The sequence below is a fragment of the Mytilus californianus genome, unplaced genomic scaffold (assembly GCF_021869535.1).
Source record: "Mytilus californianus isolate M0D057914Y unplaced genomic scaffold, xbMytCali1.0.p SCAF_6, whole genome shotgun sequence".
Lineage (NCBI taxonomy): Eukaryota > Metazoa > Mollusca > Bivalvia > Mytilida > Mytilidae > Mytilus > Mytilus californianus.
In genome coordinates this window covers 105125047-105151032 of record NW_026262712.1, presented here as the reverse complement: position 1 = coordinate 105151032, position 25986 = coordinate 105125047, and the positions used below count along the sequence as shown (strand labels likewise).

At 32.0% G+C, this 25986-nt stretch overlaps 1 protein-coding gene and 1 long non-coding RNA gene across 3 annotated transcripts in view; one reads left to right on the top strand and one right to left on the bottom strand.

Annotated features, from left to right (window-relative positions):
- LOC127705042 (uncharacterized) lies at nucleotides 1-6481 on the top strand. The gene is made up of 3 exons (XR_007983616.1): nucleotides 1-669; nucleotides 3099-3183; nucleotides 4331-6481. It is a non-coding gene; the product is annotated as an uncharacterized LOC127705042 (long non-coding RNA).
- A 10767-nt stretch (nucleotides 6482-17248) lies between these two features.
- LOC127706753 (aryl hydrocarbon receptor nuclear translocator-like protein 1) overlaps nucleotides 17249-25986 on the bottom strand; it is an 80814-nt gene continuing 72076 nt past the window's right edge. For both annotated transcript variants that reach the window (XM_052211414.1, XM_052211413.1), the window contains 8 exons: nucleotides 25850-25956; nucleotides 24300-24450; nucleotides 23285-23373; nucleotides 21619-21736; nucleotides 20948-21011; nucleotides 20620-20650; nucleotides 20037-20096; nucleotides 17249-19066 (listed from right to left, as the gene is read on the bottom strand). In XM_052211414.1, the coding sequence (XP_052067374.1) occupies nucleotides 18864-19066; nucleotides 20037-20096; nucleotides 20620-20650; nucleotides 20948-21011; nucleotides 21619-21736; nucleotides 23285-23373; nucleotides 24300-24450; nucleotides 25850-25956 (823 nt within the window). In that variant the 3' untranslated portion in view covers nucleotides 17249-18863. The remainder of the gene's footprint in view (nucleotides 19067-20036; nucleotides 20097-20619; nucleotides 20651-20947; nucleotides 21012-21618; nucleotides 21737-23284; nucleotides 23374-24299; nucleotides 24451-25849; nucleotides 25957-25986) is intronic.

Here is a 25986-nt window from a genome sequence, read left to right as displayed (position 1 = left end):
TAAGAATGCCAATGAGAACTATCCACCAGAGATTGAGCCACAAGGCTGCAAGAACTATCTTTCTTTCATGTGAATTTTGTGTATACTTTGTATACTTTGTAAGCTCCCCTACAGCTGATAGTTAACATTTTCATCAAATTATGATTTAAATTATCCTTTCTTTAAATAAAATTATTTGGTAATTAAACTTTTTTAAATAAACATTGAAAAAGCTTCTAAATTTTCTGAAAAAATTACATTTAATAGGCACTTTTGAATTTTTTGCCTATTTAAAAAAAAATATACCAGTAATGGCACAAGGATAGAAGATTTGTGGAATCAAATAGGTAACAACTATAGTGATAATGAAATATTCTAATAATAACCAGTTTTTTAATGTCTTGACTTAATGGACTTATTGTATGATGATATATGTGACCAGTTAGAAAAGTGGACAATGAAATATTCAAACATGGAACTTACTGAAGTTAATAAGACTTAAAATTCAAAATTGAAACCAGCAAGTGAATTATTTACAACGGCCTTGGAACCAGCAAGTGAATTATTGACATTTATTTTGATGTGACCAGTATTCATGTGGATGGACAGTACTAGTGGACTACAAACTGATAAATCTCACAGAAAGGCACATCACAACTGAGTCTGAAGCTGTTACATACAAAAGACAAGGTAATTATACTAAAAAAAAAACATGGCAACATTACTCTGTTTACATGTTGCAATTAACCTTATAGCTCTTATTTTATTTTTGGTGTGTTAATTCACTGTGTTTTCAGAAAAGCTATCAAGATAAATGCATAAAGCCAAAGGTCTTCATTAATATATTCTGATAAAGTGTACAACCAAATTTTTTTGCACCGGTAGTTTTTGCATTGGAGCAATAAAAAAAAATTCATCCAGAAAATAGATTTAGTAATACAAACCCCACCACAATGAAGGATATATACACTTACTTGCTCTGAATAGAAAATAAAGGATAAGCAGCTTTGACTCCACTGGTAGCGACTGTTGTGAAAAACTAACATTAAAATCATGCATAACCTTAAAAGAAATAAAAATCTGAAACAGTACTTTAAGTTTGCACAGCCCAGTAAAGTACTTAGTGGAAAATTGTCCTACTTTGACTTGTAATTAAAATTCCATATAAGCATTTTTAATATGACTGTACATGATTTATAGAATAACTAATCGAAGAATTCAAATAGAGAAAAATATTCAACGAGTGACCGAACAACTCATTAATTCACGAATGCGCATAGCGCATGAGTTAATTATCAGTGTTGTTCGGTCACGAGTTGAATATTTTTATATATTTGAATTCTTTGATTAGTTATTCTTTTTATTACATTGGCAAATGGTCTTTTTTTCTGAAATAAACAAGAATATGCAAGGAACTATATATTTTTCTAAGCATTCACAATTTGTTTTGATCCGACGTCATGACAACGCCTATTGTTGTATGACGTCAGAGGAGTGAAATAACCACGTTTATTTCACATGTGAAATTATCGGTTTTTTGTCGAGCCTGCGACTTTTGTCGCAGAAAGCTCGACATAGGGATAGTGATCCGGCGGCGGCGGCAGCGTTAGCTAACTTCTTAAAAGCTTTATATTTTAGAAGGTGGAAGGTCTGGATGCTTCATACTTTGTATATGGATGCCTCATGTTACGAAGTTTCTGTCAGTCACATGTCCAATGTCCTTGACCTCATTTTCATGGTTCAGTGACTACTTGAAAAAAAAGTTCAGATTTTTTGTAATGTTAGATTCTCTCTTATTATAAGTAATAGGATAACTCTATTTGGTATGTGCGTACCTTGCAAGGTCCTCATGCCCGTCAGACAGTTTTCACTTGACCTCGACCTCATTTCATGGATCAGTGAACAAGGTTAAGTTTTGGTGGTCAAGTCCATATCTCAGATACTATAAGCAATAGGTCTAGTATATTCGGTGTATGGAAGGACTGTAAGGTGTACATGTCCAACTGGCAGGTGTCATCTGACCTTGACCTCATTTTCATGGTTCAGTGGTTATAGTTAAGTTTTTGTGTTTTGGTCTGTTTTTCCTATACTGTATGCCATAGGTCTACTATATTTGGTGTATGGAATGATTGTAAGGTGTACATGTCTAGCGGGCAGGTGTCATCTAACCTTGACCTCATTTTCATGGTTCAGTGGTCAAAGTTAAGTTTTTGAGTTTTGGTCTTTTTTTCTAATACTATATGCAATAGTTCAACTATATTTGGTATGTGCGTACCTTGCAAGGTCCTCATGCCCGTCAGACAGTTTTCACTTGACCTCGACCTCATTTCATGGATCAGTGAACAAGGTTAAGTTTTGGTGGTCAAGTCCATATCTCAGATACTATAAGCAATAGGTCTAGTATATTCGGTGTATGGAAGGACTGTAAGGTGTACATGTCCAACTGGCAGGTGTCATCTGACCTTGACCTCATTTTCATGGTTCAGTGGTTATAGTTAAGTTTTTGTGTTTTGGTCTGTTTTTCTTATACTGTATGCAATAGGCCTACTATAGTTGGTGTATGGAATGATTGTAAGGTGTACATGTCTAGCGGGCAGGTGTCATCTGACCTTGACCTCATTTTCATGGTTCAGTGGTCAAAGTTAATTTTTTGAGTTTTGGTCTTTTTTTCTAATACTATATGCAATAGTTCAACTATATTTGGTGTATGGAAATATTTTATGATCTATTTGTCAGTCACACAGTTTTTTTTTTACCTTGACCTCATTTTCAAGGTTCATTGCTCAGTGTTAAGTTTTTGTGTTTTGGTCTGTTTTTCTTAAACTAAAAGCAATAGGTCAACTATATTTGTTGTATGGAAGAATTGTTAGCTGTACATGCCTGCCTAGCATGGTTCATCTGACCTTGACCTCATTTTCATGGTTCATTGGTCAATGTTTAGTTAACTTGGTTAATAATAAGTTTATGTGACAGTTGTAATAAAGCTTTATATTTAGGACTATCAACATAATATCAATGATAAGTAAAGAAGGCGAGACATTTCAGTGTGTGCACTCTTGTATTTCACTGGGAAATCAATGTAATTCATTGCAACCAATGTAATAATTTTTCTTCTTCAGATATCCAGGAAATAAGAATTGTATGTGATCTATTTAAAGATCTTAGGACAGTAGGACCTGGAAGTACTATATTACCAACTTCAAGGTAAGTTTACAGTAAAAACAAAATGAAATATTGCTCCTGCAATTATACAATGGAAACTTGATTATCATCATACCTTTTTTATCCATAATACTTTTAATATAAAAAAAGAGAGAAGATGTGGTATGATTGCCAATGAGACAACTCTCCACAAGAGACCAAAATGACACAGAAATTAACAACTATAGGTCACCGTACAGCCTTCAATAATGAGAAAGCCCTGAGCCACACAGTCTTGACCAAAATATTTTGAAAGTTTGAAATTTTGATAAGAAACATTGATACTAGCAAGTTTAAATACTCTCGTTTCTCAGTTATATGTTATGTTTAATGCTTATAAATGTGATGCAAACATTATAATGGCATGGTAACTTTCCTTTAAGGTGGTATGGGAGAGTCTAAATTAAAAATGATAGAATTTGTTCATACTTTGCCAAAGCGTAGTAAATATCAAAATATGTTCAAAAATATTATAAAAACGTATGGTCACAGCACATTTGTTCAAGCTACAGGTTGTTACAAAATGACATATTGTGTATGGATTATACAGGAAAAAACATCATTATGTGATTAGAATCTAAACTGAATGATAGAATTGTAAAATAGAATACGAAAAGTTAGCTTTTAGAAAATGCTTTGAGAATATCAAAAGAAAAGATAGGGTCACAGTGCGTTTTATCTGGCTAAAATTCAAAATAGCAAAATTCCAAGTAGATTCCTTTAGAAAATGCACTATTTCAGAGTTACTTCACTTAAAATGCCAATTTGAAATTATTAAAATTCAAGCAGAAATAATCTTGTAAAAATATTAATATTTATGAGTTATAATCTTATAAATTTGTTCTTTGAAATGCAAATTCACATAAGTTATCTACATTTCTGCATCTAATTTTGCTAACTTGATTGAAAATCTGGACCTTAGATTCTCTGTTTTTTACAATCCAAGATGGCGAAAGACAACCATACCACCTTAAGCATGTTCAAAATATGCATGATATATTGATCACTGGACATTAAGCATGCAACAATCAATCAATCAATCCTATATGTATATATGGTATGAATCACTTCTGACATATCAAGAATTAAAAATGTTATTTTATCAATTTAATTGCCATGTTTTAATTGACATTTTGTTGTTTCTTTGTAGATTAACTGAGCTTGAGAAATTACAAATCAACTGATACATAAGAAGAGACTTTGCCATGTGGATGAACTTGGAAACAATTATTGACAAACAATATAGTGTATTAGTATTCTTGTAAAAATCAATAGAGAGAGAGAGAGAGGAAGGATAGGAGAGAGTCAGTTGTAAAGATTTATCTCTTTTTAACCAGACATGTCGATTACATTAGAATTTCAGAGGCCTACAGTTCTCCCTTAAATGGTCATAGTTAATACATGAAGTAGTTAAAGTAGAGGACTTTAGTGTGACCAGTGAAAACAATCAGGCAGCTGCCATTGGTTTAAATCTCTTTTTTCGAAGATGTTTTGGTTACATTAGAATAAATCTGTGAGGAATGACAAAAAAAATGTAAAAAAAAATAATTTGTGGTTTTTTGTACAGTTTCATTATGCAATCTTGAATACATTTATGATTACTATTTATAAAGAAGTATTATCATTAGAATGAGGATGGAAAATGTTTAAACATTTATTTGAGACAGAGTTTTGCATTATTTCATTAAAATTATTAAATTCTTTTTGTGTGAATGAAGGACAAACAGGGAAAACAGAAGCTATTCTATGAATTTCAAATTGTATTTATTTACATTTGATTGATTAGTTGAAGATTAACTACAAGTATTCAGCATAGTATAAAATTAAGGATGCACTGCAAGTGTATATTATCTTTATAGTTATCATCACACTATGTCCAATCTAGATGTACAACACTCTTTTTTTATAGTGTTCAGTAAATTATCAGGAACACCAGTTGTGATGAATGGGAAGACTGGCAGGCTGAGAAATGGGTATAAGGGGAGGGAATACCCCTGCTTATCTTTTCATACTGGTTAGTTCCTTTGGTAAAGGTTTTGTACAAATGTTGTTCATATCAGATGTATACGATTTGAAGAGAGTTGTTATTTGGAGCTCTGTAAAAAAAAAAAAAAAAAGAATTGTATAATCAGAGTTCTAGATAATAACTGGGTGGTATGAAATGTGGGTTAAATATTTTCGGTATATTTACAATGATTTTTTTTTTTTTATGCATCTGATATTTTTTGTGTATAAAATGTTTTGTTATTTTTTACAGAATTGCTTTAGTTGCCTTCCTGACTAACATTTATTGGTGAATGGAGAGACTAGCAGGCTGAGATTGAGGCGTAAGGGGAGGGATTACCCCTGCTTTTCTCTTCATACTTGTAAATTCTGTCACTGCACGGAAGGTCAACAATTAAGAATATATAAGTTATCTTTTTTTATGTATCAATGTAAGTTAGAGAAGTTATATCAGATGTATATAAAGTAAGATGAAAGTATTCTTTAGAGCTCTGTAAAAAAAAAAAGCTTGTAAACAGAGGTCTAGATAATGCATTAAGGGGTTTGGTTTGGCATGGGAATTTCAAATTTTATTTACAAGTCATCATCTACAAAAATGCATCTGATATTATTTGCCCAAGCCCAATTTCGTGTCCCAAATATAATGACTACAGAATAATGGTGACAGCTTGGTCAACACCCTTATTTTAAGTTTGATTCACCCCTCCTTTCGTCGCCCACCCCACCCCACCCCAACCCCACCCTTTTAATAAGTAGTTATAGGTTAAGGTTTCTTATTGGGATTAATGATTGATTGATTGATTTTAATTAAGTGTCACAGAATTATTAAGATACTAATTTCTGTGTAACAAGATTAATCTCCAATATTTGAAGGTGTTTTTGATCAAGTTTTATTAAACTCAAAATGTTTAGTATTTCATCAGCTCTGTCGAATACAAAATAGAAATTTACCTCTATAGATATATCTGCATTTTATATGCTACGAAATTTTGCCTGTTTTACAAAGATTTATCTAACAAAATGAAAAACCCTGTCCATGAAATTGATTTAATTGAACTTTCACACTGTTGATAATAACCCTGTTTGTTCATGACAATTTTACATGTGGTAGTCTCGATGTAATATATAGTTCTTCCACTAACAACCCTGTTTGTTCATGACAATTGTACTCTTGAAATATCTGTTACAATTACACACCCATGCTTTTTCCCTATAGGGTTTTTTAATGCAGGGTGCATGTTTTTCTATGTTACCATATGTTTGTCTCTCTTTTTAATAAAGAACAATTACATAGAAATGTTTCTGTTTGTTGAAAAATTGAAAGGTCCTTATTTAGTTCCTCTTCAAAGGTATGAGTTTGTTACAAATATCTTGACCCTAGCATAATTCATCAATTTTGATGACCGACTATGTCCTTGAGGCTAGGTCAGACATCAAAACTGGTATTTGCAGCTTCAATGCCAAGGACACAATCCATTTAGAAGAAGTACTTGTCTGTCATATTTGTTTTTCATATTTTTTACTTGGTTATAAATTAGTCTGTTAATTCTTGTTTGAATCATCTCCCCTTGTTTTGTCCTAGGGATTATATAGAAAACTTCCTGGTATACAGTATTGATTTTGCTCATTGCTGAAGGCTGTACAGCAACATTTAGCTGCTTATAATTAACCTCATTTGAACTTTGGAGCACCTATAGACTAGTTGTCTCATCAGCAATCATACCGCATCTTATTTTATAGACTGGTTGGCTGGAGTCTGAATATTAATTAAGGGTATGTTGATCTAGTTTGAGGTTAAAATGTCGAAAGCCACAGATCAAAAATGGAAGTGAAAGGTTTTTTGGGGAACTTCAAGGAATTATGCTGCAATTTAATCTGTATTTGGATTCATTGGCTAGTGGTAGTAAGTTAGAGAACCACAACCTTCGACAGGAAAACTGACAATTATAGTCCATTAAGATGAGTCAAGTGCACTTGCCACATGCAGGGTTCGAACTTACAACCTCTGCGTTGAAAGGCTAGTGATACAGTAGTTTTAACTACTCCGACAACAACGCCACCAAGGCCTCACCTAAATTTGGATATATGTTATTTAATGAGAAAGATCAAGGTCACATATACGAAAACAAACTAAAAGCAGTGCAGAAGCAGTGTTTTCGCACATAGTCTCGTCATAAGACACAGCTTCTGTATTTCAAGATGACCATATTTCATCTTACATTGACCGATCTAATTTCGACATGAAAACCAATAAACTTTGAACGCCATATCTAGATCACATTTTGTTTTATTTTAGATGTCTTTTCATGATATGGGATTTGTTCTTTAGCTTCGATGTTTAAAACTATGCTATGTATGATACATTCTCCTTCTTCGTGCGTTAAGCAAATGTTCAGTGTCTCATCCCGGGACATCAGATTTATTGCCGCTTTGTGCTTCATTCAGACCTATAAATACCTAGCGATATTCGATGGAGATAAAAAATAGAACCTTCAAGAAACACTCCAAATCAATAGGTGGTGCATGATGCAACAGTACAGGCCTGACAGTATTAGTAACCTACTAGGTATTCACAATTAATATCAGAGGTGGATGTGTGCAGCACATGAGTGGACACAATTTGTTCGCGGTTATTTGAGGATCATTGATATGTTAAACGGATAGAATACGCGAAGGTCACCTTCACAATTTGCGTTCATTAAAAATATGACAAGGTAAGGAAAGTGAAGTTAATGTCACAGACACTAAAGAGCTGCTACTGAGCATGATTTTCTTTAAGCAGAGGAAAAGAGGAAATATACAAAGGCTACGTTCATCAAATACCGTCTAGAGACAAACGCTATTTTTTTCGAACTTACTCGTTGTCGAATTGGAAGACATTTTTTACCAAGCCAACAAAACAAAGGTCAAATCTTTGACGATTAAATTGTGAAAAAGAGACAGCAAAACAATATTGTTATAAGATGTGAAGATACGATCTATTGACAAGATTTCGTTACAGCGTTGCAACTGTAAACGGGTTCATTAGCAACCAGTTTAGGAACTTCTAAGCAAGAAAGAAAAGAAGTTAGCAGTACCCTTTTACTTTACTTTCTGCTATATAGATGTTGTTCTCTTACTAAATCATTCAAAATTTGGTGACTATGTTGAACTCATCTATCCCTACGAACTTGAGACAAGGATACAACAAATACAGTTAAATCGGTATCATATCTTGACTTACATTTAGAAATTGACAATGAGGATCGGTTTAAAACAAAACTTTACGACAAAAGAGATGATTTCAGCTCCATAATTGTGAACTTTCCATTTCTATGTAGCAACATTCCAACAGCGCCTGCAATTGGAGTATATATCTTCCAGTTGATACGATATTTCGGGGCTTGTATTTCCTATCACAATTTCCTTTATGCAGTATTGCTGCCCACAAGGAAGCTATCAAACCAAGAGCTCCAAGTGGTGAAGTTAAAATCATCCATACGCATGCCATCACGAGTTGGTTTGACCGTTATGGAATATCCATTTCACATATGATAACGGATATGTTCCTAATCTCGTTACTACAATCCTGTCCCCTTTTCCCGAATGTGACCTACCGAATTAGACGTATTACCGGGTTTGTACTAACATGAGCAATACGACGGGTGCGACATGTGGAGCAGGATCTGCTAACCCTTCCGGAGCACCTGAGATTACCCAAGTTTTTTGTGGGGTTCGTGTTGCTCAGTCTTTAGTTTTCTATGTTGTGTTTTGTGTACTCATGTTTATAGAAATATGTAGTATAAGTTCTAATGAGACAACTCTCATTACAACATCCAAATGTGCTGATCCCGCCAATGAGCATGGCCGTGGCAGAATGTGGATGGTACCCTAACTCCTAAGTGAATTGATGGAAAATATATTCCCCAAACATTTATTGATGTTTTAGTTGAGGAAGAAAACAATCTAAATGAAAATGAAAATTGTATTAATGATGAAGAAAATGATTGGGAATGAAATGTGTTATACAACAAACTATCGGCATTTCCATGGGAACCAACTGTGCCCCTCTTCTTGCCGACTTGTTCCTTCCTTTATTCGTATGAGGCTGACTTCATACAGGAACTTCTGAGGACGAAAGAAAAGGAGTTAGCAGTATCTTTTAACTTTACTTTCCACTATATAGATGATGTTCTCTCACTAAATAATTCAAAATTTGGTGACTATGTGGAACGCATCTATCCCATCGAACTAGAGATAAAGGATACAACAGATACAGTTAATTCTGCTTCATATCTTGACTTACATCCAGAAATTGACAATGAGGGTCGGTTGAAAACAAAACTTTACGACAAAAAAGATGATTTCAGCTCCCTAATTGTGAACTTTCCATTTCTGTGTAGCAACATTCCAGCAGCACCTGCATACGGAGTATATATCTCCCAATTGATACGATATTCCCAGGCTTTTATTTCCTATCATGATTTCCTTGATAGAGGGTTGCTACTCACAAGGAAGCTATAAAACCAAGAGTTCCAAATGGTAAAGTTGAAATCATCCCTTTGTAAATTTAACGGACGCCATAACGAGTTGGTTGACTGTTATGGAATATCCGTTTCACAGATGATATTGGAGATGTTCCTAATGTCGTTACTTCAATCCTGTCCCCTTTTCCCGAATGTGACCTACTGCATAAGACGTATTACCGGGTTTGTACTAACATGAGCAACACGACATGTACCATATGTGGAGCAGGATCTGCTTACCCTTCAGGAGCACCTGAGATCACCCCCAGTTTTTGGTGTGGTTTGTGTTGCTAAGTCTTTAGTTTTCAATGTTGTGTCTTGTGCACTATTGTTTGTTTGTCGTTTTCTTTTTTAGCCATGGCGTTGTCAGTTTATTTTCTATCTATGAGTTTGAATGTCCCTCTGGTATCTTTCGCCCCTCTTTTATAGGAGTGACAGTGAAGACTAGATAATTCTAATACAAATTTTCCTCATCCCTGTTTCAATACAAGACTTGTTAACAGTTTAATGGTAGTATATAATAGTAAATACATATTCTAATCCTGACATGTGTTGTCCCTGTCGAAGGCCGGTCTATAACCTGTAATATATCTTTTACACATTGTGACTTGGAAGGAGAGTTGTCTCACTGGCAATCATATCTTCTTATTTCTATGTATATTTTTTATACAAAGCAATCAAATGTCCTTTTTTCAACATCTGCCATAAGGGGTAAGGGTAGTATTTTCCTTTTTTTCTTGAATCTCATTGCCCAGTAGGATTCAAATTTGGGGACATATGTGTATATTGTACTGCATTTGCTTTTCAATTTACCATTTTAAACAGCATATTCGCCTCAAACAATAAAAAACAAAAAATACGAAACGATGGAAAATCTAAAATCTTGAAATTTGCCACTTCCTTCATTTTTTACTTTGAAAATTCCCTCAACCATGCAGAATTTATCAATTTATCATGTATATTAAGTGTAAGTTCAAATACGGATATAGACCGTTAAAAGTTTTCTTTTTAAACTGACATATCTTCGCATATGTAAATCGTAGAGGGACAGAGAGGTTATGTACACAGGGAATTATTCCAGCCCACATAATATACAGAAAATCAGGCTATTCAACCATTGAAAAATACACAAATAAACTTCCATTTTTATTTTATTTTGATAACAAATACTGTATACATAAACAACAATTTGTCTGATATATAATGGTAATTAATGGACAGGGGATATGTAGAGGTAGTGATGTGGATTTCTCAACACGAAATCATTTTAATATAAAATAAGCTATAAATCATATATCTCCATCCACCATCACCAGAGTATTACAGTAATACAGTTTTACAAAAGTATGGAATCTCCTTAGAGCAATTGTATGGATCTACGCCCTGTTTGAAGAGAATGAAAGTTCATAGATTTTATTAAGTTTGATCAGTTTAATATTACAGTTGAATATTTTTGATACAATTGTAAGAAGGTAGTAAATGATATCTTTAATTAATCAAGATAAGTTTGAATTTATAAATTTGTAATCATTTTACCAAAAAGAAGATAAGTGTATATAGGGAAACTTAAAGTCATTAAGAAATAGGGTAGCATTAGAAAGCCAAAAATATTTTATCAATTGTATGACTGAACGAAAGTATGAGGAAATATCATATTTATGTATTCATGTTGTTATCTTATCAAATTCGAAAATATGAACAATTGAAATAAATGCAATAAAGTGTTTACCACAGAAAACAAAAAGTTCAACAATTATCCAAATGCAAAGTTGATAAAGATAACTTTATGTAAAATGAAGTGAATGTTTTCAATCAAGACAACTCTAAATATTTCTAGATTGGACAAAAATTAAGATAAAATTTAAACATGATAAACAAAGAGACAAAACTTTAGAAGAAATGAAGAAGACTTAATACAGACAAAACAATTAATACAGAAAAATAGTACAGAGTTATCTTCCCCTGTCCATGTACTGTGGTGAATAACATGATTTATATTTGAGCAAATGCAGTATGTATGCAAAATGTATGTGTCTTCTTGATCAATGTGATAAATATTTTACTAGTACAATATATGGTGGATAGCAGGTGCATGCTAATGTAACAGGTGCACATGCTTCCTAATTAACTTGTATATACAGATTTATATGGTCGTATTTGACTGACTAGTACTTGTAAGAGAAAAAAGAAATTTTACATTTAAAATGGTATTAAAACAAACAAAAAATTGAATTTGAGAAATTATAGAAAAACCAGGAAATCTTTGACACACAAAGGTTAAATCTTGTGGCAGATATAAATTGTCCAAGTCAGAAAAAAACAAAATAACACCTAGTATGTTGAAGAAATTCAAGTCTTGCACGCAAGTATTTCATTTTTTCTCTTACCTTTTGAACATTCAAAATGATTAAAATAGTAAGAAAAGATGTATATATCTTATCATTACAGAAGATGAGTAAAAACTCATTAAAGATACCAGGCTAATTATTTAATAAACCAGACACACTTTTCATGATAATAAGATTCTTAAGAAAGATAGGAAAAGCCCCATCACTATAGCAACCACAGGAAACTATGTGAAATGTATAAACAGATGACAATGACTGTTCACAACACACTGAATCAGCACCTTTTAAATGTAACTCATGTATTTTGAACATTAATTTCTCAAGGTCATGTATAGAACCTTGAAATATCGTCATTATATGTATCTTATGATAACCTATACCATCATCTGTTTCAAGGCACATTACATCACGTAATATTTAACATCAATTTCCGTTGTAAGGAAACACACTACACTTATAACAAGGCACATTTATCTATCATTTCTAATAATGAGCCACAACTCCTTTTACTAATAGTTCTTTTCAATTTTCCAGTACATACAAGAGACATAGATACTTTAAATGAAATATAATTTAAACAATTAGTCCATTTAGTAATAAAAACAGTTCTATGATATTTTTACAATTAAACAAAATATTGTTAAACTCACTTAAAAAATAAACCATGTTTTTCAAAAATTCTAAATCAAATAAACAGCTCTCCCAAATTTGCTGAATCATTTATAACTTGCACTTAAATTGTAAATGAAAATTTTAGGACTAATTGTTTTAATCAAACACTACAAAATCATTTGAAGGAAATTGAAGTTGTGACATATTCTACAACAGGGTGGCACAATGTTAAACAGTTCAGATATATAATGCCTTCTTTAAAAAAAACAAAAATTAAATCCATCTCTCTTCAACCCTCAAATGTTTTCACAACAAGTACATCAGATGCAAACGAAAGCATTCTATAAAATTTTATAAAAAACATCATTAAAATGGGATTGCCTTTTAATCAAATTACCATGAAAAGGCAAAGTTTAGCTGATTGTACATTGCAAGTTATCAACCAGACTTTATATAAAATTTAACAAATATAAAATAACGTCAGTTTCCTTGGGTTAGCTCTTTTTGTTGTTTGCCACTCAAACATAGATTAACCCAGAGGAAAGCACACAAGAGTTTTTACAGGTAATACATCTATAAAAACAACAGCATAGACTACAATCAATTTAGAATAGTTGTTTCCTTCTTTTTCAAAATTCCAAACTTTTGATCCCCATCATGCTCCTTCTGATCCCGAAAAATATTATATATGAGATTTTCTGTTTAAAAATAACAGTTTGATAAGTTAAATTCAGAATAAAAATTCACTTTTCAGATTACTATTATACTAAAAATAACAAAAATTTGATAGATAATTTTTTATCATCAAAATTATGTTGTACATATAAATTTACTTTTTATTAATTCATCTTAACATGTTGCATGATTTTTTTCACTGCAACTTAACCATACTAGGGGGAGGGGGAATTTAAAAGAGTGCACAGAAATTTAGTACAAATTTAAATCTAGCACTGCCTTTGGACTGGTTAGGGCTTAAGATGGCCTCCAAACTATTCCCCTTTACCTCAACTCATGGATATGTACCTGAGGGAAGCAACAAATATCTCCAAATATGATTGAACACCCATTGCTATATATAAAATTAATTTAACTTTATTTAACAAGACATGCAAGTAGATAAAGTTATGTTGATTATTGATTTTCATAAATTGAGTTGATTTTGAAATCAAAATTTGTGAATTAGATATTATTCATTATTCCTCTTAATTTGTGAATCTGGATAATTTCAATATTATTGCAGTTTAGTATAATAGTATACAAAGAAGTTTTAACATTAAAATGTTTACTTGTACTGATGCATGGATATTGCATATATCTTTTCAGAGAAAAAATATCAGAAATAACCATTAACCCATTTCTCTGACGTCATTCTATTGTTCTTGCAGTGGATTATTTTTCAAGTATCCACTGACCACTTCGTTAACTTAAGGTAACTTATTTTATAACTTTAAACTTTTAACTTACGATTTTTTATCCTCTCAAAAACGAATGGCATATGAAGGGTTCGAACTCGCGCGTATTTTCTTCATAATCAGTAGAGTCTTCAGTCTATGCATGATACCACTATACCACGAGTGCTCACATAAATCATTATTTAAATAACACTCTTAAAGCACACAACTGTCAATACATGTCAATCAACTGTATTTCTATCTCAGAGATAATTCGCTTTTGTTATCTAATAAAATATATATACTATGTCTGGATTTGTTCATGTTCTTTTCCAATTTATTTATATCACGTCAACATTGAACGGACTCTAATTTGAGTAAAGTGTGATATATAAGCTACGACCGTAAAACTACTTCTTTGACTGTAAAACCAGAAACAAAATCATCGCCTTTAAATGAAAATGAAGTATATAATACCTCTAAGATTAAAAAATATTTTTATCGAGAAAAAAATTACAATGAAAAAATTTCATTCTGGATACAAGGTTCGAACTTTGCACTGTTAATGTCACCGTTATGACATTCGTTACCAACGACTAGACGATCACAGCTATGAACAGCTTGATTGTAAGTTTATGAAATCAAGATAATTATTCATTGTACATCCGTAGCAAGAGCAATTCTGATGGGGATTCAGAATGCGTACCTCAGATAAAACTAGTTTATTTACCGGTGAACAATATATGCCAAATGTATTAACGTTAAAATAATCGTAACTTAATGAAACGGAAACAGTTTAAACAGATTTGAATATAATTGTTCAATTTAAATCGTAAGCACATAATTTTAATACTTTAGGAAAGCAACATGAATTTGAGCATTATGAAATTGCAGATTTATGGCATCTACCTTATCAATATTTTTTTGACTAAGAACGGCTTAACGGTGTTTAGTCTTCAATTAACCAAAACATGTTGCTAAACATTATATATATAAATTTTGAAGGTTCTAAATTTTGGTAATTAAAATTTTTTAACTTTTCAAAACATGATAAATACATTCTGTATATTAATATATGTCTTTTTGAATAAATTAAATATACCAAAATCTATTCAATATAAATAATTTGTAATGATTAAACATTAAATGAAATATGTATATACAAAACTAAATCTGGTGTTAAAAAGGGGAGCTAACATCCCATTTAAGTTATCTTAAACTTATGTTAACTTGTCAAATGTCTAATTATAGATGCGAACTGTGTGGATATAATCATTTCCAGCTATTATAGAATAAAAAAGACAAAATACTAAACTATTTTTATGAAATATCGTTGATTCATTGTCAAAACGTAAAACAGACAGTCGTTTTAATAGAAATGGGTTAAGCTAGAGAATTGATAAGAAGTAGTGGATTCGGAAACGATAATCAACTTGCGACTAAACATCATTTTTGGCCTTTTTTTTTTGAGTAACTTTGATCATAAACGAAGACAGAACTGAAGGATGGACGGGTCAAAAACTAAATACCCCTACTAGGGTGGTCAAAATAATTACAATGCATAAAACGAAGATTATATATTCTTTATGCTATTACCAGATGTAATTGATCTTTAATTTAAACCCAGATATCTCTTGAACCATCCTGGTATATGCCGTTTTTTATTTGAAGAAAACAAATATGTGTAAATCGTTGTACTCACACAAAAATAATGCCCTAAATATGCTACCATTATCCTATATGCTTCACCTAGTATTTTCATCTCCTTTTCATCTCCTGCTACTGTGATTCATTTTAAGTTAAATTTCGGAATTTCTAGTTCCAAATCTGTTTCCAAGGTTTAATATAAATATTTCCTGTCCTAACTCTAATCTTCATTAAAGAACAAATTCACACAAGGTAATATTTTTTGAGAATTTCTGAATTGGGAAATAATCAACAATAAATACCCTTGCAAAATTTTCCTACATTAATATATATACAATTTAAATTGCACTTTCACTTTTTGTGCTTAAAATGCATTGCAAAAATAAATTACGAATATTGTTAACCAAACAATATTGTTGAAAATAAAAATGTACCCTAATTTTCCTTATTAAAAAAAATTACAACCACAGGAGTACTAGAAATACAGTGAAACCCTCTAGATTGAATATAATACATCACCACTCCCCCCTCCCCAAAACAAAAAGACAGACAGTATAATAAACATAACTAATCTGTAACAGATCATAACTTATTATATACTAATATATCTAATATCAAAATTAACATTGTTTGATTGGGCTGTCTTCGGTTCTGATTGAAACCTGGTTTCAAACATATTGAAGCCATTGTATGACGACTATTGTTGTGATGGATACCAAGTGATGGTAATATCTTAATAGGACCAATCAATGGTCCAGGTAAGCTGTAAATATCACAGATATATAGGAATCTTGTAAGGAAAATTAAATCTGGCAAAACTGCCAACTGGCAATAAATATATACATAAATTATCTCTGTTATACACATCAATTGAACATATATAATAGACGAATAACATTTATCGATAGACAATCTTATAATTCTATGAAAAATATGAATTTATACAAATAATGGAATTTGAAAAATGAAATAGAATAACCACTGGTCTTCCATTCTACTTTTAAAACATTGACTCATACAAAGCTGAGTACATAAACAATGTAGAGTTCCTGAGTAATTAAAACAATATGGAACTGTGTACAATGTTATAATGAGTAGTTAAATGATTTCTGTCAATTTGATTCCTTCTTTTTAAACAACCATTTTTCAAGTAAAAAAAACAACAACATTTCTATCTTCATTCATTTGAAAGGCACCATTTCATCAAAATTATATTCCTGCACAAAATATCTACATCTATTTCTTTAAATAATTTTTATTGAGCTTATCAAAGAGGCTTTACCTTGCAGTATATCCATTATTTGAAAATTTCTTCGTTGTGAAGTATACTCCTGGATTGAACACTTTTTCAAGTTGCAGTATGAATTATTTCATTCAAATTATACAACTCTTGGACATTTTGTATCTTATTGCAAATGAAAAGTTGTGGTTAGAAAAAAACAGTTGCAGTGTAATAAATATATTCTGACCATTAGTTGCTAATGCTTGACTTTTGGTTTTAAATGAGATCAATAAATCAATTATTAAGCACACAAACAAGAAAAAAGTTAAACTTAAGAAAGTTCCAAGATGTTTGAGTTACATGACTAATTTTTTTTTTTATGTTTGATACATATATCAATGGGAGATAACTTTCGTCAGTTTTTCTTTACATAAATTGTGTCATTCATATTTGCATTACATCGATCATAAACTTTCTGCTACAAAGAGCTAAAATTCATATTTTAGTTGTTCTGTGTGAATGAATAAATCTGTAGCTTAAAAAGGTCTTTAGCCCATCAGTAGTCTGAAAGTTTAAGCTTCTGAAGCAGCACATTGATTAAGAAAATCATTTTTAATGTAATTGTTTGTCTTACCTGCATTTAATATTTACTGACATTGGACAAAAGCAGGTCTTCTTTTGGGTGTATTTTCTGGTTTTATTGGGTTGTTTTGTTGCTGTATCATTGAATTATGCCCCTGTGTAAATTAAACTCAGACAAATATTAATCAGTCTTTCTTTAGTACTTTGTTTGACACAATCGGCTAAATAAAATTCATTCCTTGTAAAAAGGTTGGTTTAAGACTTTTAATTGACAATAACTATCTTATCAATGATGACAATGGCCCTCCTAACATGATTTTTTCTCATTCAAGTATTTTCAAATTTATTTCTACTTTTCCTTTTAACATTGTGATTAATGATTGTTGATTTTAAACCAGATTTACCATACAAAATGTCTGCACTGAAGTGCAAAGACTTCTGTCCAATGTCTGTATTTATGTAAATGACACCATTTGTAATATTCAAGGTCAAAAGGTGATTCTCTAGTATGAATTATACTGAACCTCAAAGAAGTATCACTATCTGTCCAGCAGATGATTCACTTCATAGAAGTTTTGAGTAGATATTTTACATTTAAAATATCTGTAGCTGTTACTGTGGATTTGAAAGTATTTGTGAGATACTAATTTTCCTGGATAATGTGGGCAGAAATGAAATTCAAATGTTGAACAAAAGGCAAATTTCTTATAGACCTGGAGGATGCAGATTTTCTTAAAAGCATGAACACAATTACTCATGTAAATACAAGTGTTCCTTTATCAATGAAATTTGGCACCTAATGAATCCCTAATAATTGACATTATAGAAAGTTTTGAATGTAAGTCTAAATCTGGAAAGGAAAACACACCTTTAATTCAATTATAAAGGACAGTCAAATTAAAGATATTGACACTTGTAAAAAGCTTTAAATATTAAAAAAAAACAATTCTTAAATAAACAATTAAAAAAAAACTTTCCTCTTGAGGGATTGCAGATAAATTTTATTTTGCAAAGGTTTATATGAGATGAATTATGATGAAAACATTGATATTCTTGCTCTTTGCAGGATGATATGCTACACAACTTGATAAATACATTGTCTGAAAATCAAAAATTGCTGCAAGCGAAATACAATGAACCTGAAATTCTCTTTGGAACAAACTATGATGCACCACTTCATATATATAAATATTTCTCTATTTGTTTATGTTTATATATGCAGTCCAGCTGCATAGGCCTCCAGTGTTCAACTAATTTCAACAAAAAGTTCAGGCTGATAACAAAATCACAACTTTCTGTGACTGCGTTCATTCATTATGTATGTATTGTAAGGCACAACTGTCTCTGTCAGTAATAATAACACAAGCCAATATCACAATGGCCATGGTAGATCACTGAAGTCTATAGGTCCACCGAGACCTGCATCTGCTTCTAACAAACTCATGATTATAGACATGGCTGCTTCATCATTGCCATCATTCCCAGATATATTGAGATCCTCAAAGACTTGTTGTTCAGCAATCACATTCTCTAAAAGATTTGTTTCTTGTGCATTTGGTACCGCTGTAGATGATGCTGTAAATATGAAAATAATTAATTACTGTAAATTCAGAAATTTTTGCAAGCATTTATTTTTGCCATTTTTGAAAATGTGAGATTATATTAGTTAGTACAATTTTGGGAAATCTGCATAAAAACAATGGTGTCAACATTGACAACCACTAGATACATTGTACAAGTTTCTATTTTTACAAAACCAATCCGGTCATTTTCTAATAACAAAAAACATCCCAAATATTTCTAAATTCAATAGAAAAGTTTTAACATACATGGAAAACCCTATTTAGTCAAATCATTCTATTTCTAACCTTAAATAATTTTTTTCCTCCATTTGAAAAGTGAAGTGAGTATTTTCCCTCATCCAATACTTTTTTTTCTCATCTGTTTTATATTTTTTTTTCCCTTTTTTGATGGTAAATAATTGCTTTCATCATCTTAATATGTTTGACATTTAACTCAAAATGTGGCTATTTCCCTTAAAACAAGTCAGGTTATTTTTCTCTCTCAATTTCTTGACTTATCATTAACCTTCATGCCATATTGATGATAGAAGGAAGAGTTTTTTATGCAATTTGTTTTACAGAGAATGGTCCTTGGTGAGTAACCAGAACACCAAACAGCTGTCAGTGAAAAAAAAACTTTTTGCTACAGTAGTCTACTGAAGACCATTCAATTAAAGAGGTCCAATCTCTAATTTCAATAATTTTTTAATAATTAAACTTTGTTCTCAAACCAGAAGTTGCTATTTCATAACCTTCATCTGACCAGAACACTTAAAAACAGATTGTTTTGATTGGAACATTTCTGCACTTTTCATAGTAGATTGGCTTCTGATAATCAGCAGAAAAGTTCAGACCAATCAGTCATCATTTTCTGAATTTTTCCTCATATGACAGTAAATTATTTTTCCCCTACCAAATTTGTAGTTTCTTAGCAACTTCCACAGTAACTAGGGTGCTTATAAAGTGTAATGTATAGTACTTACCTGTGTCAGGGTGATGTGTGAGACCATTCCTAGGAACTCGTGGACTAGTTCTTCCATTACCTGAGAAAAGTAAAATTTTCAATCTTATCTTCACTTATACTTATAGGGCTATAAGCAATATTTTTTGTGGTCAATAATGCCTTTAATTTAAGTTTAAATTTGTCAATGGGCTCATCAAATGGTGTAAAATAATTTGTCCTCACATTTTCAGTTATTCAGTTTACAGGAGTAAAAATACTGCTATTAACTTCTGTTGTCATAATCATCCCTATAAGTGTTTAAATTATTGAATGGTAATGTATTTGCTTTTGAGGTCCATCTATGTTGGTTCCCTCCATAAAATATTCAGTATGTCAAACTTGGCAAATAACAGTCAGGTACCAGTCTAAGGTCCATCTGTCTCGAAAAAAAAAGAAATTTGCAATCGTTAAGTATGGACTCGTATACAATATATTTAGTCCCACATCATGACCTAATTCATTCAAGACTGAGGAAGGAAAATGACCTGACATTCTGTTCTTTTTCAAAATATTTGGATATTTGTCCTTTTAGGTGAAATAAGAAGAGACTTTTTAATACTCACTTGGTGAAGCTAAGGAACTCCTGGCTTTGGGCTGAAAAAAAAATCATTTACAGAAGAGACATGATAGAGTATAAAAAGCTTTGATATGACATTTTTTACATAGCATTAGAATTGGGAAGTTGTGTGCCTTTATCATTAAAATTAGATTCATCTGTTTGGTAATTTCACATAATATATATATATATATTTTAGAACTTTAGAACTTTGTTTAAAATGTTCATAATAGGAAAAGTCATTAATTACTGTTAAAGTATGTACATTGTCCTCAAATACATTTTTACAGATTTTAGAAATACATAAGTTTCATTAGTTACATATGAACACATACCATTTCTGGGACTGATGATTGAGTGGCATTATTGGTACTATCTGCTAGAGGCGAATTTGGAATTCTGAAAATAAAAGAAAATATCATTTAATTGAATACAGAGAATAAAAATAAAAATTGTGTAGACATGAGACATCTTTGCTAGTCAGTATTCATTTTAAAAATCTGGAAACTTCCAAATGACAGCAATTATGTTTTTTTGTTAGAGCAATCAAGGGCCATAACTCTCAAAAGTGAAAATTGTCAAAACCAATCTTGACCTCCAATTTTTTTTAAGAAACCAATGTATCAAAATTTGCTTCTGAATGGCAAAATTGAAAATCCTTGTCCACATTTCACCTTTAGTAACCTCAAGTCAATGGTTTGAAAACATTGGTTGAATAATTCTTAAGTCATTGTATTAAAACAAAATAAAGTGCTATATCCCAATAAATCAAGGACTATAGCTCCAGAAAGGCAAAATAAAATTGTCAAAATCGACCTCGACCTGAATCTTGCCATTAGAAATATCATATTGAAATTTGAAAAGCATTGGTCAAATGGCTCTCAAAAGAGAGGCCAAAGATACCAAAGGAACAGTCAAACTCATAAGTTGAAAATAAACTGACAACGCCATGGTGATTGAACAAGATATTAATTCCAGAGCTTTATAATTAAACAATGCTATATACCTTTGCATATCAATGATTTCTTCCGCAATCTGTCGACCTATTCTTGCAGGAGCTAACCTAACACTAGCAGGTAAAGAACTTTTCTTCTTTTCTTTCCTCTCGAGGCTTTCAAGACAAGCTGAAAAATAATAATAATTGTTGCTCAATCAAGTTCCAAATGATAAAATAACAACTTGTTTGTTTGGGTTTCACTGATGCACAATTCATTTACCACTCCTTCAACATACAACTGTAAAATTTCTATAGATGGCGACAGTAAATCTGGCTTTTCTTCCTCCTTCCTCTGTTATCCTTATTATTCCTGATGTCTTCCACAGTAAATCTGGCTTTTCTTCCTCCTTCCTCTGTTATCCTTATTGTTCCTGATGTCTTCCACAGTAAATCTGGCTTTTCTTCCTCCTTCCTCTGTTATCCTTATTGTTCCTGATGTCTTCCACAGTAAATCTGGCTTTTCTTCCTCCTTCATCTGTTATCCTTATTGTTCCTGATGTCTTCCACAGTAAATCTGGCTTTTCTTCCTCCTTCCTCTGTTATCCTTATTGTTCCTGATGTCTTCCACAGTAAATCTGGCTTTTCTTCCTCCTTCCTCTGTTATCCTTATTGTTCCTGATGTCTTCCACAGTAAATCTGGTTTTTCTTCCTCCTACCTCTGTTATCCTTATTGTTCCTGATGTCTTCCACAGTAAATCTGGCTTTTCTTCCTTCTCCCTCTGTTATCCTTATTGTTCCTGATGTCTTCCACAGTAAATCTGGCTTTTCTTCCTCCTTCCTCCGTTATCCTTATTGTTCCTGATGTCTTCCACAGTAAATCTGGCTTTTCTTCCTCCTTCCTCCGTTATCCTTATTATTCCAGATGTCTTCCACAGTAAATCTGGCTTTTCTTCCTCCTTCCTCTGTTATCCTTATTGTTCCTGATGTCTTCCACAGTAAATCTGGCTTTTCTTCCTCCTTCCTCTGTTATCCTTATTGTTCCTGATGTCTTCCACAGTAAATCTGGCTTTTCTTCCTCCTTCCTCTGTTATCCTTATTGTTCCTGATGTCTTCCACAGTAAATCTGGCTTTTCTTCCTCCTTCCTCTGTTATCCTTATTGTTCCTGATGTCTTCCACAGTAAATCTGGCTTTTCTTCCTTCTTCATCTGTTATCCTTATTGTTCCTGATGTCTTCCACAGTAAATCTGGCTTTTCTTCCTCCTTCATCTGTTATCCTTATTATTCCTGATGTCTTCCACAGTAAATCTGGCTTTTCTTTCTCTTTCCTCTGTTATCCTCATTATTCCTGATGTCTTTCACAGTAAATCTGGCTTTTCTTCCTCCTTCCTCTGTTATCCTTATTGTTCCTGATGTCTTCCACAGTAAATCTGGCTTTTCTTCCTTCTTCCTCTGTTATCCTTATTATTCCTGATGTCTTCCAATTCTTTTCTGAATGTTATAAAGTGATTTTCCCACAAAAAAGGAGGAGCCAATAGGAAAAACTCCCATTCCCTACCAAATTTTTAGCTTTATCTAAAATAAGCACTGTAATACATACTTTTTATATATTTATTGGACAAACCACAATGAAAGCCATATCATATTATAAACAGAGCTTCTGTTTGTATGTTTTATGCTATGCCTTATGTTTCTAAATTGAAACTGTATTGCCTCCCCTTAATACACTATACTTACAGTCACTTTCCTCCCATGCATCATTGAACGTTTCCAAGGTAACACCACCTGCATCTGCTGCCTGTCCTGAACTGCTAACTTCTTGCTGACTGTAAAACAAAAAGTCCCATTGTTTAATAACTACTAAATACCTGCCAACTCTACAGCAGTCAGCAAACATTTGGGTTTGGAACCTCCTGCCACTAGGATCGCCCCTGTGCAGTTTCTTAGAATCTCCTGCACTGGAACAAAAGAAAGTTTTAGGTTTTTTCCCACTTAGAATGTAAACCAAATTCAATACTTGATGAGTTGAGTTAACGAACTCTGATTGTCATTTGATGTCAATGATGGGAACATAAAAATCTAACTCATGCTTTGGAAAGAGCACTTTTCAATGGTTCCCATTAAAACCCAATTTATTAGCAGATTATCTAAGACAGATGAGACATGAAGGATCTATTAATTTGCTTCTATATCTCCTCTCTAACTATAAAGTTAAATCTTCAAATATAAACAACTTTCGAATTTGTGCACTTACACATACATTTCCTATGTCACAAAGCTTATATTATTACGTCACAGTAAGAATCGATTGTTTAATGACATCATTTACAACGATTGACCTCAAGTTAACCGGTGTAAATCATTCATTAAAGACCACTTGAGATTGGTGTATTGAAAATGCTTGGAAAGTATTTCTACATTCTAAAATTGAATAAGCTGCACTACGGAAATGTCATATCTCATTTGATGCAGAGGTTGAATCCATTAGACTTTTAGTCCATAACTTTTTTATCTCATCTATTTGTATTTAATGTCATCTTTGATCTATTAAATATGGATTGTTAATTAATCATCCAGTGGCAAATGTTTTAATGCATATCCACACACCAATATAATATCTTTATTAATCATAATAATAATAATTACTTCAGTATCTATATATAATATTTACACATCAAACTGTAAAAATCTCAATATTTATTCCAATTATATCCTACTGATTACAAAGTAATAAATGAAATATTAAACTTACGGAATAATCGTGTTTGTACTAACAATGTATTCTACATCTTTAGTCCAAGGATTTACAAAACTAAACATTTCAGATCGTAGATGTAGAAAAGAACCATTCTTAGCTTTAAATCTATATACATTCGTTGTAGTTTTCTCTTTGGTTTTCAAAACTAAAATAAAGAAAATACTTCCATACTAACAATCTCAAACTTTTTAAAAGAAATTATTTTCATTTATAACCCTTACAAATTTTGTTTAAAAAAAAACTCTTCTCAGTTGATCTAACCTAAGTGTCATACACTATATTTTGACTTATCAAAATGATCCAATTTATTTAATAACATGTTCCTAACAAAAGAACAGATATAAATATTTATATATTTTAACATATACATACATACATTTACATAACTCATGTTAATGTTGTACATATATTGTTTTTATGCTGCCTGTAGTGTGTTATTTATGAACTCTGGTGGATAGTTATCTCATTGGCAATCATACCACATCCCATTATTTTTATATTTAAGGAGCATAGTTCTGTCTTTTTTAGTATGAGATCAAAATAAATACCGATATTTCTACAATTTTTCCATATTATTTTAACCAGTAAAATTCTAAATTCAGCAGGTACACACACATTAAAGTTGAAATCATATTACTACCAATAATGATAATAACACATATAAATCTGACCAATCTTTCTATTAATATTTACATGCTTAGCTGAGATCTGACCAATCTTCAGTCTCTCTCTAAACATTCATGTGGTTAGCTGAGAAGCAGCAAATACCAATTTTACATGTAAAAAGTTTGTTTAAATATGGGTAGTAACAAACCCACTTCCTTCAAATAGTGAGGGATACCATTCTAGCGAAAAATCAATCAATTGGAATGGAAGATCTCTTATCAATTTTAACTTTATAATAACTTAACTTCAATTGTTTACAATTATAAGTTTGTTCAGTTCTTACCTTGTCTGTGAACCTGCCATGTCTGCCATGTCGTCTTGGTGATAATATTCATACAAAGATGTATGTAGTAACTCTTACCTTGTCTGTGATTGATTTGATTTGATTGTTGGTGTTTTAATGCCACTTTTAAGCACCATTTTTAGGCTATTTCGTGGCGGCCTGTTTTTATTGGTGGTAGAAGCCGTAGTGCCTGTAGAAAACCACCATCCTTTGATAGGAAAACTGACAATCCTAGTCAATTAAGATTGGAGTCGAGTGCACCCGCACGGGCGGGGTTCGAACTCACAACGTCAGTGTTGACTGGCTAGTGATTACAGTAGTAGAACTACTTAGACCACTTAGCTACCGAGGCCCCTACCTTGTCTGTAAACCTCTGCCATGTCCGCCATGTCCTCATGGTGATAATATTCATACATAGATGTATCTAGTAATTCTTACCTTGCCTGTGAACCTCTGCCATGTCTGCCATATCGTCTTGGTGATATTTATACACAGATGTACCTAGTAATTCTTACCTTGCCTGTGAACCTCTGCCATGTCCGCTATGTCCTCTTGGTGATAATATTCATACACAGATGTACCTAGTTATTCTTACCTTGTCTGTGAACCTCTGCCATGTCAGCCATGTCATCTTGGTGATAATATTCATACACAGATGTACCTAGCACTTCCTGTTGTAAATAACCAATTAATTCTGTTGCTCTATAAAACAATAGGATAAAGAATAAAGCT